Here is a 15,097-nt window from a genome sequence, read left to right as displayed (position 1 = left end):
TTATAGTCCTCGAAACCTACCTAGATTGTTAGGCGTTTCCCCTAATATATATATATTAGCCAAAAAGCCTTATAATACATACAGGTTTAGGGGACTAACAGGCTTCAATTTAAATTCCAATAAATGTTACTTACAGGACATGGTATACCATTTGTTTACGTAGCTCAATACAATAGTAAAATGTGCAAAAAGTATATAGGACTGTATAGCTTACCTGGCTACTTCACTTTCTTGAATTTATTTTCTTCGTATAAATATATGTATTACCACTAGCCTTTTCCCTCTTGGTCGCAAGTTCTTTGGATTTTTTAGTTTTATGTTCTATTAACAGCCAGTGTAATGTAAGGACGGTGGTGATGGAAAACCGGAGTACCCGGAGAAGAACCACCGAGGACCCAGATGTGAAGGGCTTGTGGTAATTTGTCGGGACATCTTTACCACTCACCACCGCGGCCCCAAGGCCGCGAGTTCAATTCCCATGCTGGGCAGTTGCCAGGTTCTGACAGCTGATCGGTGATATTTCTCCGGTACCCCAGATTTCCATCACCATCTGAACATGCATGGCACGTCCTTAAATGACACTGGCTGTTAAATGGATGTTACACTAATCTTTCTTACTTTTTTTATATTGTTTTTTGGCCCACTATCTTAATCTTAAAAAACGATAATAACATAAAGAAAATTTATATCGATTACCTAAGATAAGGTTACAACACCCAAGAAATGTTAGTTTACCTACTTAATCTACGTTAACAGTGAAGATTAATGCCGCTGTTTCACCGTCTGGTGCAGTGATAGTCGGCTAACGGGAGGTAATAAGAACGAACGTGGGAATTATTAAAATTAACATTGAATTCATTTTAATTACATTGCTCAGAATGTGATGATAAGTGTAGCACTAATGTTAAGTTAATAACTTTCGCGACTCAACAATAATCATCAATCTCGTTTTGCATACCATTTTAAAAATCCAAAGTAGTTTCCGAAAGGTAGCGAGCCATAGGTACAATTCATATCAAACAATGATAGATGACAGACGGCTGACTATTGCTGCTATAGTATACATACCATAAGGTAATTGTTGTAATGTCGCTTATTTCTCACACACTAACATGTATCAACAAGTATAAAATTTGACAAACTTATAATTAGCTTAAAGCTGTCTGGCGTAAAAATTATCAAAACGTGAACAGTTTGAAAGCTGGTTGAGCGAAAAATATCCACACGTGAAACTATTCACATAAACAGTAACTATGAGTATTGATATTGTGTAATTGTATCGTGATATACCGAAAATTTATATATCAAAATAATTAATAAAGGAGAAAAAAAGCGTTTCAATATCATCCGAGTATTTACACTGTTCTTATATTTTATTAAATACATAAAAATAAAAGATGATAGTAAACAGGGACATTGATTCGATGTGTTTTATGTACATATTGAAAGTTAAAGGTAGGTATGGATATCTTCTTATGATAGATATAATATTATGTACTTAAGACGCGAAACTGATCACTGAAAAGCTATGTATGGAAGTGATCATTGATAAACACAAGGGACTAAGATTATTTGTTCATTAATAAACATTAAGAACTTGATATTTGATATTTAGAACTTGATATTGTACAACGATAAACACATAGCACACGAAATATTTCACTATAAATCAACAATTATAAGGAAGACAAAAAAGTTTCGCGTATAGGTTGTTGACTAAACAGAGGTTTCCGTCTCAATGAATACAACATAAGTGCTTAAGCCATCGAAGTTACTATACCAATGATAAAAAATCGTAAAAATGTTGGATGAAAATATATTGAGAATAAACCTTGGATGACAAAAACAGAGGACGCCCTAAATTTACACGTTTCTGTTAAATGAAGAATATTTTTCACTAAAAAATTGACATGAATAATAGTGAGGTCTTGAAACTAATCAACTTGTTTTGCCAGTATTAAAACTGGAGACTTGTACGATTAAAATATAGAGGATCTTGCATGAGTGGCTATGTGATCTGGAATTTATCAAACTCCCGATAGTAGAATATCCTTATCCTTCATATCCATATATGAAAAAGTATTTTTCTCTCATACCTCGACGTTTTATTGCAATTTTTCCGCCATTTTGAAATGATATTCACTGAAAAAATGACATGAAAACAGTGAGGTCTTTAAACTAATCAATGTGCGATTATAAAAAAATGTTTGCAAACTTTTGTGAGTATCATTCACACAGTTTGCAAACATTTTTTTTTTCATTTAAGCATTGATGTCACTATTTTTTAATTTTATCGTGGTAGCGGATTCTCACAAAAGTTTGCAAACATTTTTTTTTCATAACCCGATAAAATTAAAAAAATAGTTACATCAATACTTATAATTAATTTCATACTATATTTGATAAAATGAAGTATGTTTAAGTGTACCATTATAGTGGTTTTTCAAGGGATTCTTTTTTCCGAATCAATACGCAACGTCAATGTCTCTATTGTGACGTCACGATAACGTCGGGGTTTCGCGCCATTCTCGGATGTTTTTTTCATAGTGGTATGCAAAAAAAATATTGGCCAATCAGAGAGCCGGATTTGGTATGAAAACAAAGAAAAATTAATTATACCCCGATAAAATTAAAAAAAATAGTGACATCAATGCTTAAATGAAATGGCTGGACGGACCATTTATGTGATAAACTTTGTTTAAAATCGACACCAGGTAAGACTCTTTCATATATATATGGATATGAAGGATATGGATATTCTACCCGAGGGTCACAAAATGTAAACCCGAGGCTTGCCGGGGGTTTTACAACATTTTGTGATCCCGATGGTAGAATATCCTTATCCTTCATATCCATATACGAAAAAGTATTTTTCTCTCATACCTCGACGTTTTATTGCAATTTTTCCGCCATTTTGAAATTAATTCAATTTCAATTTCAACAATATTTTATTGATATTATGTACATCAATAGGATCAGACATCAGGCTACGCCTATTTAAGTCCTCTCCAGATCTTATTTTAAAGTATAAACATGAATTCATTCTGCAATTAATCAATACATATATTTATATATACAAATAAATTGAATTTATTACAGTATAGTGATAATAATATTAATAATTACTAATTAAAGGGGGATAACTCCAATTTTATTTTTTATAGAAAATGTTTCAGAACAAGTTTAGTTATTTGGATTTCATATTCCTAGTGATTGTAGTTTTTGGATAGGGATAAGAATCATGCTCATTTATTGACAGACTAACATACATACACACCATGAGATATTAGGCCAAAAAGTCCCCGTGCTTATGCACAATAACCCATCCCTTTGGAATATATGTATGAAAGTCTGACAACAAATGAACATGTTGTCTTCAGTTGAATATGAAAAAAAAATTGGTAGGATATTGAATGCAATTTTTTATACAATTGGAGTTAACCAGCATTTATGGTTCTAATATGTACAGCTTGATTATTCAATTAGATAATTATTATAGTATAAAAGATTCTCAATATTCGATAAACAGTATTCAGTATCCATCCAGCCAGGATAGTTTAGAGTAAATTAGAAATAAATATTAACATATACAATAGTTTAGATGTTTAATTGCACTGCTAGATAGTATTTTGACTATCAAGTAATTAGATATGGGTACTTGTTACTTGTTTTTGTTTGCTTATATATGCAGAGGGCTATGATACATGTATATAAAATATGTTTATCAGAAATCAAATCTTTTAGTATGGCATATATATTCAATCACGCATTGTAAAATATCTTTGTTAATATCATTATTGCAAAATTTACATCCATTTAATAGTGTTTCAATGTTTAAATGATTATGATTATCTGGTAAACCTAAGTTATTTATTCCCTGTATAAGAACTGCTCTCTGTTCATAGAAGTGCCTACAGTCAAAGAAAAAGTGATATGAATTTTCATTGGTATAATAACAGGAACAGGCTGGAGATTCTCTTAAGTGATCGTGATAAAGATCAGAGTTTAAATTACTTGCTTGGTTTCGTAGCTGGCACAGAATAATGTTATATTTACGGTCGCCATGATATTTAAAAATATTAGAAATTTCTGTAGTAGGAATATCATTATCAATTTTGATACTTTTTTTAAATTGTTCTAATGAATTATTAAATATGAGTTCTATATCTGTTTGATTAAATTCTCTTAGCATTGAGGGAATAAAGCTGTTGGAGTATAATTCAGTTCTACAGAGGGGGGATTAAACAGGCGATTATTCCTTAATGTGTAAGGAGTATTATTATTATCATTAAAGAATGGATCAATCAAATTAGTAAGATATCTAGGGGATTCATTATTTACAATTTTAAACATCAATATTGATTTATGTAGTATTCGTCTGAATGCAAGTGAATCAAGTCCAACTTCAGCATAAAGTTTATTATGAGTTTATTATTCCTCTTCTCAGGCCTGTTATAATTCTTATTGCTTCTATCTGTACAGATTCTAATAAGTCTTTATCTTGGTTTGTACAATTATCCCAAATGACATCACCATATTCTAAAACAGGTCTTATAAAGGATGTATAAATTTTTAAAAGGCTCTTTCTATCTATATTATGTTTTAGTAATCTTAAAATATTTAGTCTTTTAGAGGCCTGAGTATAAATATTATCAATATGTTTGGACCATTTACCATCACTACTGAAAGTTACCCCCAAATGTTTATGAAATAGAACAGAGTTTACAATATCATCTGCAAATAGAATATCAGGATTGAATATATGTCTTTTTCTTGAGAAAAGTACAGTTTCTGTTTTTGAAGGATTAAAATTAATGTCCCACTTCTTTGCCCAATTATTGATATTACTTAGATCATTGGTTAGATTATCTGCAATTTCTACATGGTTATCAGTTATTATTTCATAAAGTGAAGTATCATCAGCAAAGAGTTTAATTTTACTATTTACACATTCAGTTATGTCATTAATATATAATAAGAATAGGAATGGCCCTAAGACAGAACCTTGTGGTACACCGGCATTGACATTTTTAAAAGAAGATAGGAAACCCTCAGTAGATACTCTTTGTTTTCGATCAGAAAGATAATTTCGAAACCACTGTAACACTCTTCCTTTTATACCATAAGACTCTAATTTGAATAATAATCCTTCATGCCAGACTCTGTCGAAAGCTTTGCTAATATCGCAGAATATAAATTTTATATCATTGTTTTTATCCAAATTATGCACTATCGTAAATTAATTCGAAAAACAAAATGTGACTACAAGTCAATTCTCAATTCATGATAACTCCGCGATATTTTCAACGCAAATTCTGTGTTTGTACCTTTTAAAATGAATCTAGCATACTTTCTGAAAAATGTTAAAATTATACCGAGAAATTTTGTTGACGCTGTGACGTCACGGGACTTTAATGCATGTGTATACGTAGCTATGCAATACAGCTTCATGCGATATGAGTGTAATTGTCCTAGACCAGCCAGTATTACACCTGTAGGTATGAGAGAAATTGTAGTGTGATTCTGTACAGTCCTATAGAGAGGCGATGTCATCGGGATAACAATTTTCACGAAAGGTTACTGAGGTGCCGAGTAAAACGCTACCCACAGGCCGTTAATCCCTACAAAAGACGTGATAAGTAGTTCTGAAGTCTAATATCACACGTTTCTTCACAGAAATAGAATATCGTCTTGCTGTTCTGAAACTCTTTTTTCTATTATCCAAATATCACTTTGGTGTCGAGTTTAGAAGTCTAATGCGTTTCTTTCTTTATTAAACAAGAAATGAAAACAACCCATAAAGGTTCCGTGGCATATCATCCTATTTCGGACACAGCGTCATTGCCTTACATTATATACCACTGATAAAATCCGTTACTTTGGTGGTTTAAGTTTTTCGATAAATTGCTTCACCCATCCCTTGTGATCGTCGTCTGGTCGAATAGTGTTCTCATCCGAGAGAGGCAGTGGGATGAAAGACACATCTGGTGTTCTGGCAACATCTGGCACATTGCATTCATCATCTGAGAGAACTACGACCCGAGTACCAGTTTTCTCTGAGTTGATTTTGAGGGCATGATTGACATAGAACCTGTAATGGTCTGCACTCTCATGGGTCATGATAATGATACAAGGTATCTTCTGCATCATGGAAACCATAGCTTCGGTAGTGATCTCATTCGCGAGCACATTATCAGTGTTAACGGTATACCGCAATCCCATACAGCTTTCCAGAATCGTACCGACATCTCTGGGATAGCTGCATCTCCAGTCTTGTGGACATGAATGTAGTATCAAGATTTCTTTTGCTTCCTCTTCTTCCTCCGCCTCACATGGATCATGCCCGAACATGCCATATACTTGAAAGGCACGCCTAAAACGTTGGTGTGCTAGTTGTGCATTATCCATCGAGTTGGCGTGAAGTGCTCCATTGATATACACATCAAAGATCAAAGACTCAGACAGCTCAGCAAAAATCGCTGTACATTCCCATGAACTCAAAAGAGTAGCACATTCTTCATACTTCCCAACTTTCATGTAGCATTCCAACATATTTTTGCAGTCTTTTTTATCCATTTGCTTCCCGTCTGACAATTCCTTATAGATAGCGATTGAATCCCGGTGGTCTCCCATCAACATGTGTAAGACTGCTAGTTGTTTAGGTTTTCTGTCTGTTGTGTCATTCCAAAGTTCCTTGAGACTCGGATATGAGTTCCATCCATTTCTAAATTCTGGATCCTGTGCCACAATACCCGACTGAACTTGGACAGCATGCAACAGATGCGCCTGACCATCTGTCTTGTATTTCTGTTTCAAATCTATGTCTATCTCTTCCGATTCACTCATTTCTAGGAGACAAAGCCCTAACTGCTCATAAACCTTTGTCATTAAAGTCTGTGTCGTAAGATATCTCTTTTTAGAGACTATTTTCTTGAATACCTGGACGGCATTTTCTGTCTGGCCAAGCATCCTATAAATGATGCCCTCGTCGTATTCAATATTTAAAGGGTATTCAGTCAGTTTCTTTGTTTTTTCCAGAAGTTCTATTGCCTCAATAAGCTGTGTGTTCTCAGGATAAACTTGAACTTTCAATGGCGAATTCATCAATCGGCGAAGATTTTGCTGTTTCCATTGATCAGATACGCTTTCTTGGGGTTGACCTCTTTCTGCGCCGGTTTCTGAATAAGAGCCTCTCCTCCGACTCCATCCTCCAGTACTCCGTGTTCTTTCCTGACTACATGATGTGTTTTGAATTGTCTGTCGTCTATGACTATTTTGATCCCTGCCTCTGTTAAATGATCTGTTGTTACCCCTGGTAAAGTTTCCATTTCCCCGCCAGTCAACATAACTTTGGCAACCTCTATTAAAGTTTGCATTTCCCCGCCAGTCAACATAACCCTGCCAACCTCTATTAAGGTTTGCATTTCCCCGCCAGTCACCATTACCCTGCCAACCTCTATTAAAGTTTCCATTTCCCCGCCAGTTAACATTACCTTGCCAACCTCTATTAAAGTTTCCACTTCCCCGCCAGTCTACATTATCTTGCAAACCTCTGTTAAAGTTTCCATTTCCCCACCATTCTCCGTAAGACCAATAGTGACCGCATCCATATCCGCCAAAATAATAGGCAGCCTGATCCATATGCTGATAGTTATGATCTTGATAATAATTTTGAGAGGTAGGATTGTTTTGATAACTTAGTACGGGATGTTGATATTTGTTTTTATGAAACTGACCTCTACCTCTGCTTGACAAGAACCTGCCATTGGTCTCCTCCCTCGGCTGCTGATATCGCGAGTCTGGTGTGACTGCTTTAGCCTCAGACTTATGGCGTGTTCCGATATTACTGGTTTCTTTCGACTGTCCTCTTCTCATTTCTACTTTTCTCTTAAGTGTCAGAGCAAGATGATGATACCCTTGACACGTTGGGTTGATCTGAATTGATTTTCGCAGAACAATTTCCGATATATCAATGTCTTTGGCGTAACGAGCAAGTTGACCACATGTATTTAAAACCGATGGTTCTTCAGGGCATTTTTCAATAGCGTTTTTGTAACAAGATTCATACGTTAGTTGTTTTAATTGATTAGGTAGATTGTATTCCCCATTTTTGTGAATTGCATACAAGGTTTTTCCAAGAAAAGCATAAGCTTTTGCGCTTAAAACATCATCGTCTGATTCTTCTGCAACAGTAACAAAAAGCTGCGCAGCGCGAACGATGTTCTTTGCCTGTTGTTCGCGGTTAAAAATGTCATCCGCCTGTGAAATAATATGATGAGTTCGCCTGAATAAAGTCAGCCCAAGTCCGAATTGCCATGAATATTCTGTTGGATATTTGTCTACTAGTCTGCAATACATTTCTGTTGCTATTTGGTGGTACCATGGACCCGATCTCGAATATGCGTAAGCTAAATCCGCTTCTGCATAACATTTTCTTTTCTCATAATCTTTACTTTTTTCTAAATCTAGGAGTTTTGATATAACTTCTTCTACGTCAGAAACTTCTCCACTTTCTAGCAGAATTCTTCCTTTATTTGTGTTCGCTATGATATTGTCTGGGTCTCTCTGAAGAGATTCGTCAAGAAGCTGAAGGGCAAGGTCTGTATGTCCCAACAGAAAATTCAAATACGACAGAAAATTAGATATCTTCAGATCTTCGTCTTTCGATTTCGTTGTGTTTTCTCGGTCATCTTTTAATTTCTTTATCGTGCTTTCAACCCTGTCTTTGGAGAAATTTGAAAGATCAAGATCAAAACTTGAAGGAAATCTCTTTACTTCCTCTTCAAGGGTTTCTTTGTCGCAGAATGCTGCCATGGCATCTGTGTACAATCATCAGATTCTACAAATAATAAACGTCAAATAGTTAGAGATAGAGTTAGCCACAACATACATATATGCAGATAAATGTATAATTTACAATAACATTTTATAGAACACATTCACAAACCATGGTCGCAAATACAGGGGAAAATACAGGGACGTGGTGGTTTACCTTTGTTTTTATACATCGTACATTACCAAGTTATCTGCCCTTGTGAAGATGTATTGATTATGACGTCATATGTTTTCGAGCGCAAGTCATGTTTTTCAGAGAAAAGGATTTCGCTAACAAAATAATGACATCACAATTGACACCTAACCGAATGAGATGAACAGGTAATTTGCACATTGGTGTTTATGGGCACAACATATAAATACAGGCTGTGTAACAACGTGTGAACCATGATTTCTTTTAATTACCTAGAAGTAGTAGATAATCTAATTATTTTATTTTGCTATTTTTAATGAGAACCAATATCAAGGGAATAAATTAAAAAGATGTTTACAAAAAGAAAACAAATCTAGCATACTGATACCTTTAATCTAAAACCATATGCAAGTTACATTAAAATATAACCGTAATTGTTCTTTTGGTTTAAGCAATATGTTTTGGATGAAGATACAGATATATTATTAAGGATTGGATTCGGAAACAAGAACAAAGGTATATTAGATCAATCCATCATCATGTACATGGGACTTTGACTCAAATATACCTTAAATAACTTTCATCACCTGCACTACATGTCATAATATAGATCATATCACTAAGGGAATCTGGTAAAGAATTTCATAATATGTTCAATTGTAATTATAATCTGATTACCATTATTTTCATACTCACGAACCAAGAAGAGCTTTTAATATTTTACAATTTATTCACCACAAACAAAATACCAGCATTTTAAGAATTACAATACTTACAATGCATAAGTTTTAATTTTACACGTAAAAATAAGAGCTGATATTTACCAGTACTGCAAAATCAAGCTATTTACGCCTAATATGCAGTGGAATGAATGTACGGTCAGACCAAGAAGCCAAGTTGTGGTCTACAATTCCACTATATATGTTTACAGTGTTATTAGGAATTGTAAAGTGATTTCTGCGCGTATTTTTGGCATCTAAACATACATAAGAGATAGAAAACAAGAATTTTACACTTGCTCTAACTACATATAATATTAATATGGCAAAAATGAATGATTTGCATAGCTTAATTAATCACCAGATGGTTTTCAATAGATTACTGAAAAAAAGGACATGTCAAAATGTTCGTCCAGTTATGGCACATAAATAAATGTTAATAGCAAAATGTTATATGTGCTATAACTACGCGAAAATTTTGACATGCTATATCCAATCAAGGTTGATGGATAGAAAGCTGTGAAAATAATTCAAATGCACAGACAAAAATGTATGAACCCAGAAGTTTTTGTTTTTATGCTTTATGCATGTGAAAACATATCCGCAGAAGTAACTTTAGCAATTAGTAACTTGAATTTGTTCACCTTGGTATTATGGTCTGAGCATATGAACTCATTTAAATGCAGTGCAGACGTACATATAATGATTTTTGCAGTACTGCCAGAATTCATTTTAGCTCTTATTTGTCTGTTTAAAATTAAAACCTATGCATTGTAAGTAATGGAATTCTCAAAATGTTGTTAACGTTGGGTGGTCAATAACACCTATATATAAAAAGCTCTTTTTGATTCATTAATATTAAAATAACGGCACGTATAATTACAAGAATGGTATATTGAATCGAGTCAATTTATAATGTACTAGTTACATAGTACACATCTAGTACATTGTAACTACTAAACATATACTGGGTCAACTAGTCACATAGTACATGTCTAGTACATTGTAACTGCTGAAACATATACTGGGTCAGCAAGTTACATAGTACAGGTCTAGTGTATTGTAACTGCTGAAACATATACTGGGTCAACTTGTTACATAGTACACGTCTAGTACATTCTAACTGTTCAAACATAAACTGGGTCAGCTAGTTACATAGTACACATATATTATATTGTAGTTACATAGTACACATCTAGTATATTGTACCTACTCAAACATATACTGGGTCATCTAGTTACATAGTACACATATATTATATTGTAGTTACATAGTACACATCTAGTATATTGTACCTACTCAAACATATACTGGGTCAGGTAGTTACATAGTACACATATATTATATTGTAGTTACATAGTACACATCTAGTATATTGTACCTACTCAAACATATACTGGGTCAGGTAGTTACATAGTACACATATATTATATTGTAGTTACATAGTACACATCTAGTATATTGTACCTACTCAAACATATACTGGGTCAGGTAGTTACATAGTACACATATATTATATTGTAGTTACATAGTACACATCTAGTATATTGTACCTACTCAAACATATACTGGGTCAGGTAGTTACATAGTACACATATATTATATTGTAGTTACATAGTACACATCTAGTATATTGTACCTACTCAAACATATACTGGGTCAGGTAGTTACATAGTAAACGCGTGTGACTATCATTGTTGTGATATCCACCCTTCAGGCAAATAGTAACTCCACCGCACCCAGTAAACACAAGGAGGCGTAATATTACTGTCGAGCTTTTTAATGAAGTTTGGGTTTTGGGTTTTATTTGCCCCTAAAACCTGCAGAAGTTCTGGATTCATTAGATGAGAATAACTTTACTAAATGTTTATAGTCTGTGAACATACAATTAATTTTGTATTTAGATAAACCCGTTTTTCTTTCAGTAGAATTTACTGTACACTTGAGGATGAAGTGAGCAATATGCTCTACAATATTGCAAAATTTGCAAAACCGGTGCTGTAGTAGCGGAAAAGGATTGATTGGAGTCCGGTAGATTTAGGATGGTCTCGAAGTGCATTTTATAAACTGACAGGTTTTCTAACGAGTGAAATGATCTATGTCGTAATCTGAATGACAAACAAATCCTGGATAACATAGTGGGTATTATGAACTAAAAATCATGCCTTGTACCGACACAATAATTGGGTCTTGTACCGGTACAATGATTGGGGAAATAAATGAATTAACGCAAAGAGGGATAGCATTTTATCATAGCGGGATGTGAACCATGTGTTTGGCAGGATCAAAGAGATTCGGACTCGAATGCAACCAATCTTACTTCAGTTTTAGTTCTTGGTTAGGTATCATCCATGACTGGCCATGAGGGGACAGGAATTTTAGTTCAATTCCAAGACAAGAGGCCTGTATCGCTCACCTGGTTTGTAATGCCAAGTAATGTTCTGAATACAGGTTCATTGTTTCTTTTCTGAAGGAATTTGAATATTTACCTCTAATTCCCTATTGGGCCCCGCCGCTCCTGCCCCCCCCCCGGAGAGGGGTGGGGGGTGGTCAGAGCTAAAATTTACACAAGTTCTGTTCCCCTTCTCCCAAGGATGTTTGTGGCCAAATTTGGTCACAACCCATGCAGAACTGTAGGACAAGTAGCGATTTATAGGATTTACCTCAAATTCCCCTATCGGGCCCCGCCCCTCCTGCCCCTGGGGGTCAGAGCCAAAATTTATACAAATTCTGTTCCCCTTCACCCAATGATGTTTGTGGCCAAATTTGGTTACAATCCATGCAGAACTCTAGGACAAGTAGCTATTTATAGGATTTACCTCTATTTCCCCTATTGGGCCCCGCCCCTCCTGCCCCCGGGGGGTCAGAGCCAAAATATACAAGTTCTGTTCCCCTTTCCCCAAGGATGTTTGTGGCCAAATTTGGTTACAATCCAAGCAGAACTCTAGGACAGGTAGCGATTTATAGAATTTACCTCTATTTCCCCTATTGGGCCCCGCCCCTCCTGCTCCCGGGGGGTCAGAGCCAAAATTTATACAAGTTCTGTTCCTCTTCCCCCAAGGATGTTTGTGGCCAAATTTGGTTACAATCCATGCAGAACTCTAGGACAAGTAGCGATTTATAGGATTTACCTCTATTTCCCCGCCCCTCCTGCCCCCGGGGGTTCAGAGCCAAAATTTATACAAGTTCTGTTCCCCTTCCCCCAAGGATGTTTGTGGCCAAATTTGGTTACAATTCATGCAGATTACTAGGACAAGTAGCGATTTATAGGATTTACATCTATTTTCCCTATTGGGCCCTGCCCCTCCTGCCCCTGGGGGTTCAGAGCCAAAATTTATACAAGTTCTGTTCTTCTTTTCCCAAGGATGTTTGTGGCCAAATTTAGTTACAATCCATGCAGAACTCTAGGACAAGAAGCGATTTATAGGATTTACCTCTATTTCCCCTATTGGGCCCCGCCCCTCCTGCCCCGGGGTGGGGGGGGATCAGAGCCAAAATTTATACAAGTTCTGTTCCCCTTCCCCTGGCCAAATTTGGTTATAACCCATGCAGAACAAGTAGCGATTTAAAGGAAATATTGACGGACGCCGACGGACGACGGACGCCGCGCCATGACATAAGCTCACCGGCCCTTCGGGCCAGGTGAGCTAAAAACTGGAAGAAACTTGCTAGGCTTTGTCAGGTCTCATCCATGTTTTACGATGGGGTAAAGAATCTATTTTTAAATCTAAAATAAAAACTTAATTGGTGATTATAACACTTCGAAGTTCTTGTTCACCATGAGGAATTAAATGTTATATTTATGCAGACGGTCAATTCTTAGGATCCCTCCCGACATTGCTATTACCAAATACATCTTATACATGTCTGTCTGCAAACTTGGTAAGAGGAAGTTATTTAGATATCTTATATTAAATCTTGGCCTTTTCATGGGAGAAGGTTTATTAAATGTTATGCTTTTGCAATCCCTAATGTATCATGTGTGGTGTAGGTCTATGTATTGTTTCATTGTTGTGTTTTAACTAGGTTTGTAAACGTGTGCTGTCAATAAATTAAGACTCTTTGAAAGTCCATTTATCATATCATGTCTGCTGTAAAAACATTGATATCGAAATATATTGTGTCTGGTTTAGAGTCGAGCTAGATAATCCTAGTAGATTACATAACAGTACACATCAATCGCTCTATCCCATATCTAGTAACCTATTGACATAACCTTATCTACGCACATTTTTTGTTTTTATCAGCATTATTTATACTTACTAGTGTTTTCGTTGAAGTAACGTCCGTCGTCTAACAATTAACTGTACACCTGATAGTTCTCCGAAAACCTAGAGTAATGTTTTGGTTTCGGTTTTGAGTGAATAAGAGTTATCATTCTTTAATTATATGGAGCAACACATATCAGTTGCGCTCTCTCATAATGTGTCTGGGTGTAAAATAAAATCGTTGAATCGTTGAATCTTACTAATCTGTTTCGAAGCACATAGCACAGCTTGGTTTCCGACTTCCTCCATACCATCCTCGATGCTCCAGGGGTTCCGATCACTTACGATCTCTACACCCCTGGACTATCTCAGTAAAATTGGAGACAACAGAACAGAACAGGTAATTTAGTCATTTGGTGTACATCAAAAGAGCCGTATAACGGTACACTGTGGTTGACTGTGTGGCTTTGATGTAAGGCGTCGGTCTCTCTGTAGTCTTCAAAGGAAATCTTTGCTGGCCTGTGATTGGTCAAATGTTTTCCGCTGAGCTGCCTTCAATTTCACTATGAGATAGTCCAGGGGTGTAGAGATCGTAAGTGATCGGAACACCTGGAGTATCGAGGATGCCTCCATGCCAACGTCTGTGGATCTTCGCTAATATTGTTATGTCAGAAGAATACAAGTCAGTCTAATCTGTGAACAGACCGTACGATCTCCTCGTATTTTTTTCACCGTAGCGCCAATTTAGATCTGGGTAACTGTGGTGGCCCTAATCCGAGTACACCTCCCCGCCCCTTACATTAAAATTGTATCTAGAACGAAGCGCTTCATCTTTGACTTTAGTTAAGGATTTGTCCGTTAGCAGTTCCCGGGTTGTTGTTCGAAACTTGTGATCACAGCCCACATCCTGTGATAACAATCAGCGACCTTGACAACACAAACAAACGCCTTTACAATGTACAATTAATGTAGCTATAAGAATTACTTATAGACCAATCTTAAGTTCACGGTTCAATATTTGTAACATGGAACGAGCGAAGATAGACTTTGATTAGGGAAAAGAAAACCCAATAGCGTATAAAGAAACAAAATAGAGATTTTATATACACCAAATAAACAGAACAAATATAGCTATTTACAGATATTACGAAAATTATATGATAACAACAACCTACTCACACCACATTCACACTACTTCCACA

General features: G+C 35.7%; 1 protein-coding gene across 1 annotated transcript; it reads right to left on the bottom strand.

Annotated features, from left to right (window-relative positions):
* Positions 1 to 1,800: 1,800 nt before the first annotated feature.
* LOC138315221 (uncharacterized) lies at positions 1,801 to 14,711 on the bottom strand. Its single transcript, XM_069256077.1, has 2 exons — positions 13,951 to 14,711; positions 1,801 to 8,839 (listed from the first exon to the last, which is right to left on the bottom strand). The coding sequence occupies exon 2, from the start codon at positions 8,812 to 8,814 to the stop codon at positions 5,875 to 5,877; it is 2,940 nt and encodes a 979-aa protein (XP_069112178.1). The 5' UTR covers positions 8,815 to 8,839; positions 13,951 to 14,711; the 3' UTR covers positions 1,801 to 5,874.
* Positions 14,712 to 15,097: the final 386 nt, after the last annotated feature.

This window comes from Argopecten irradians, chromosome 2 (genome assembly GCF_041381155.1).
Source record: "Argopecten irradians isolate NY chromosome 2, Ai_NY, whole genome shotgun sequence".
In the NCBI taxonomy this organism is placed as follows: domain Eukaryota; kingdom Metazoa; phylum Mollusca; class Bivalvia; order Pectinida; family Pectinidae; genus Argopecten; species Argopecten irradians.
Note: the sequence above shows the minus strand (reverse complement) of the source record. Positions and strands in the feature narration are given on the sequence as shown.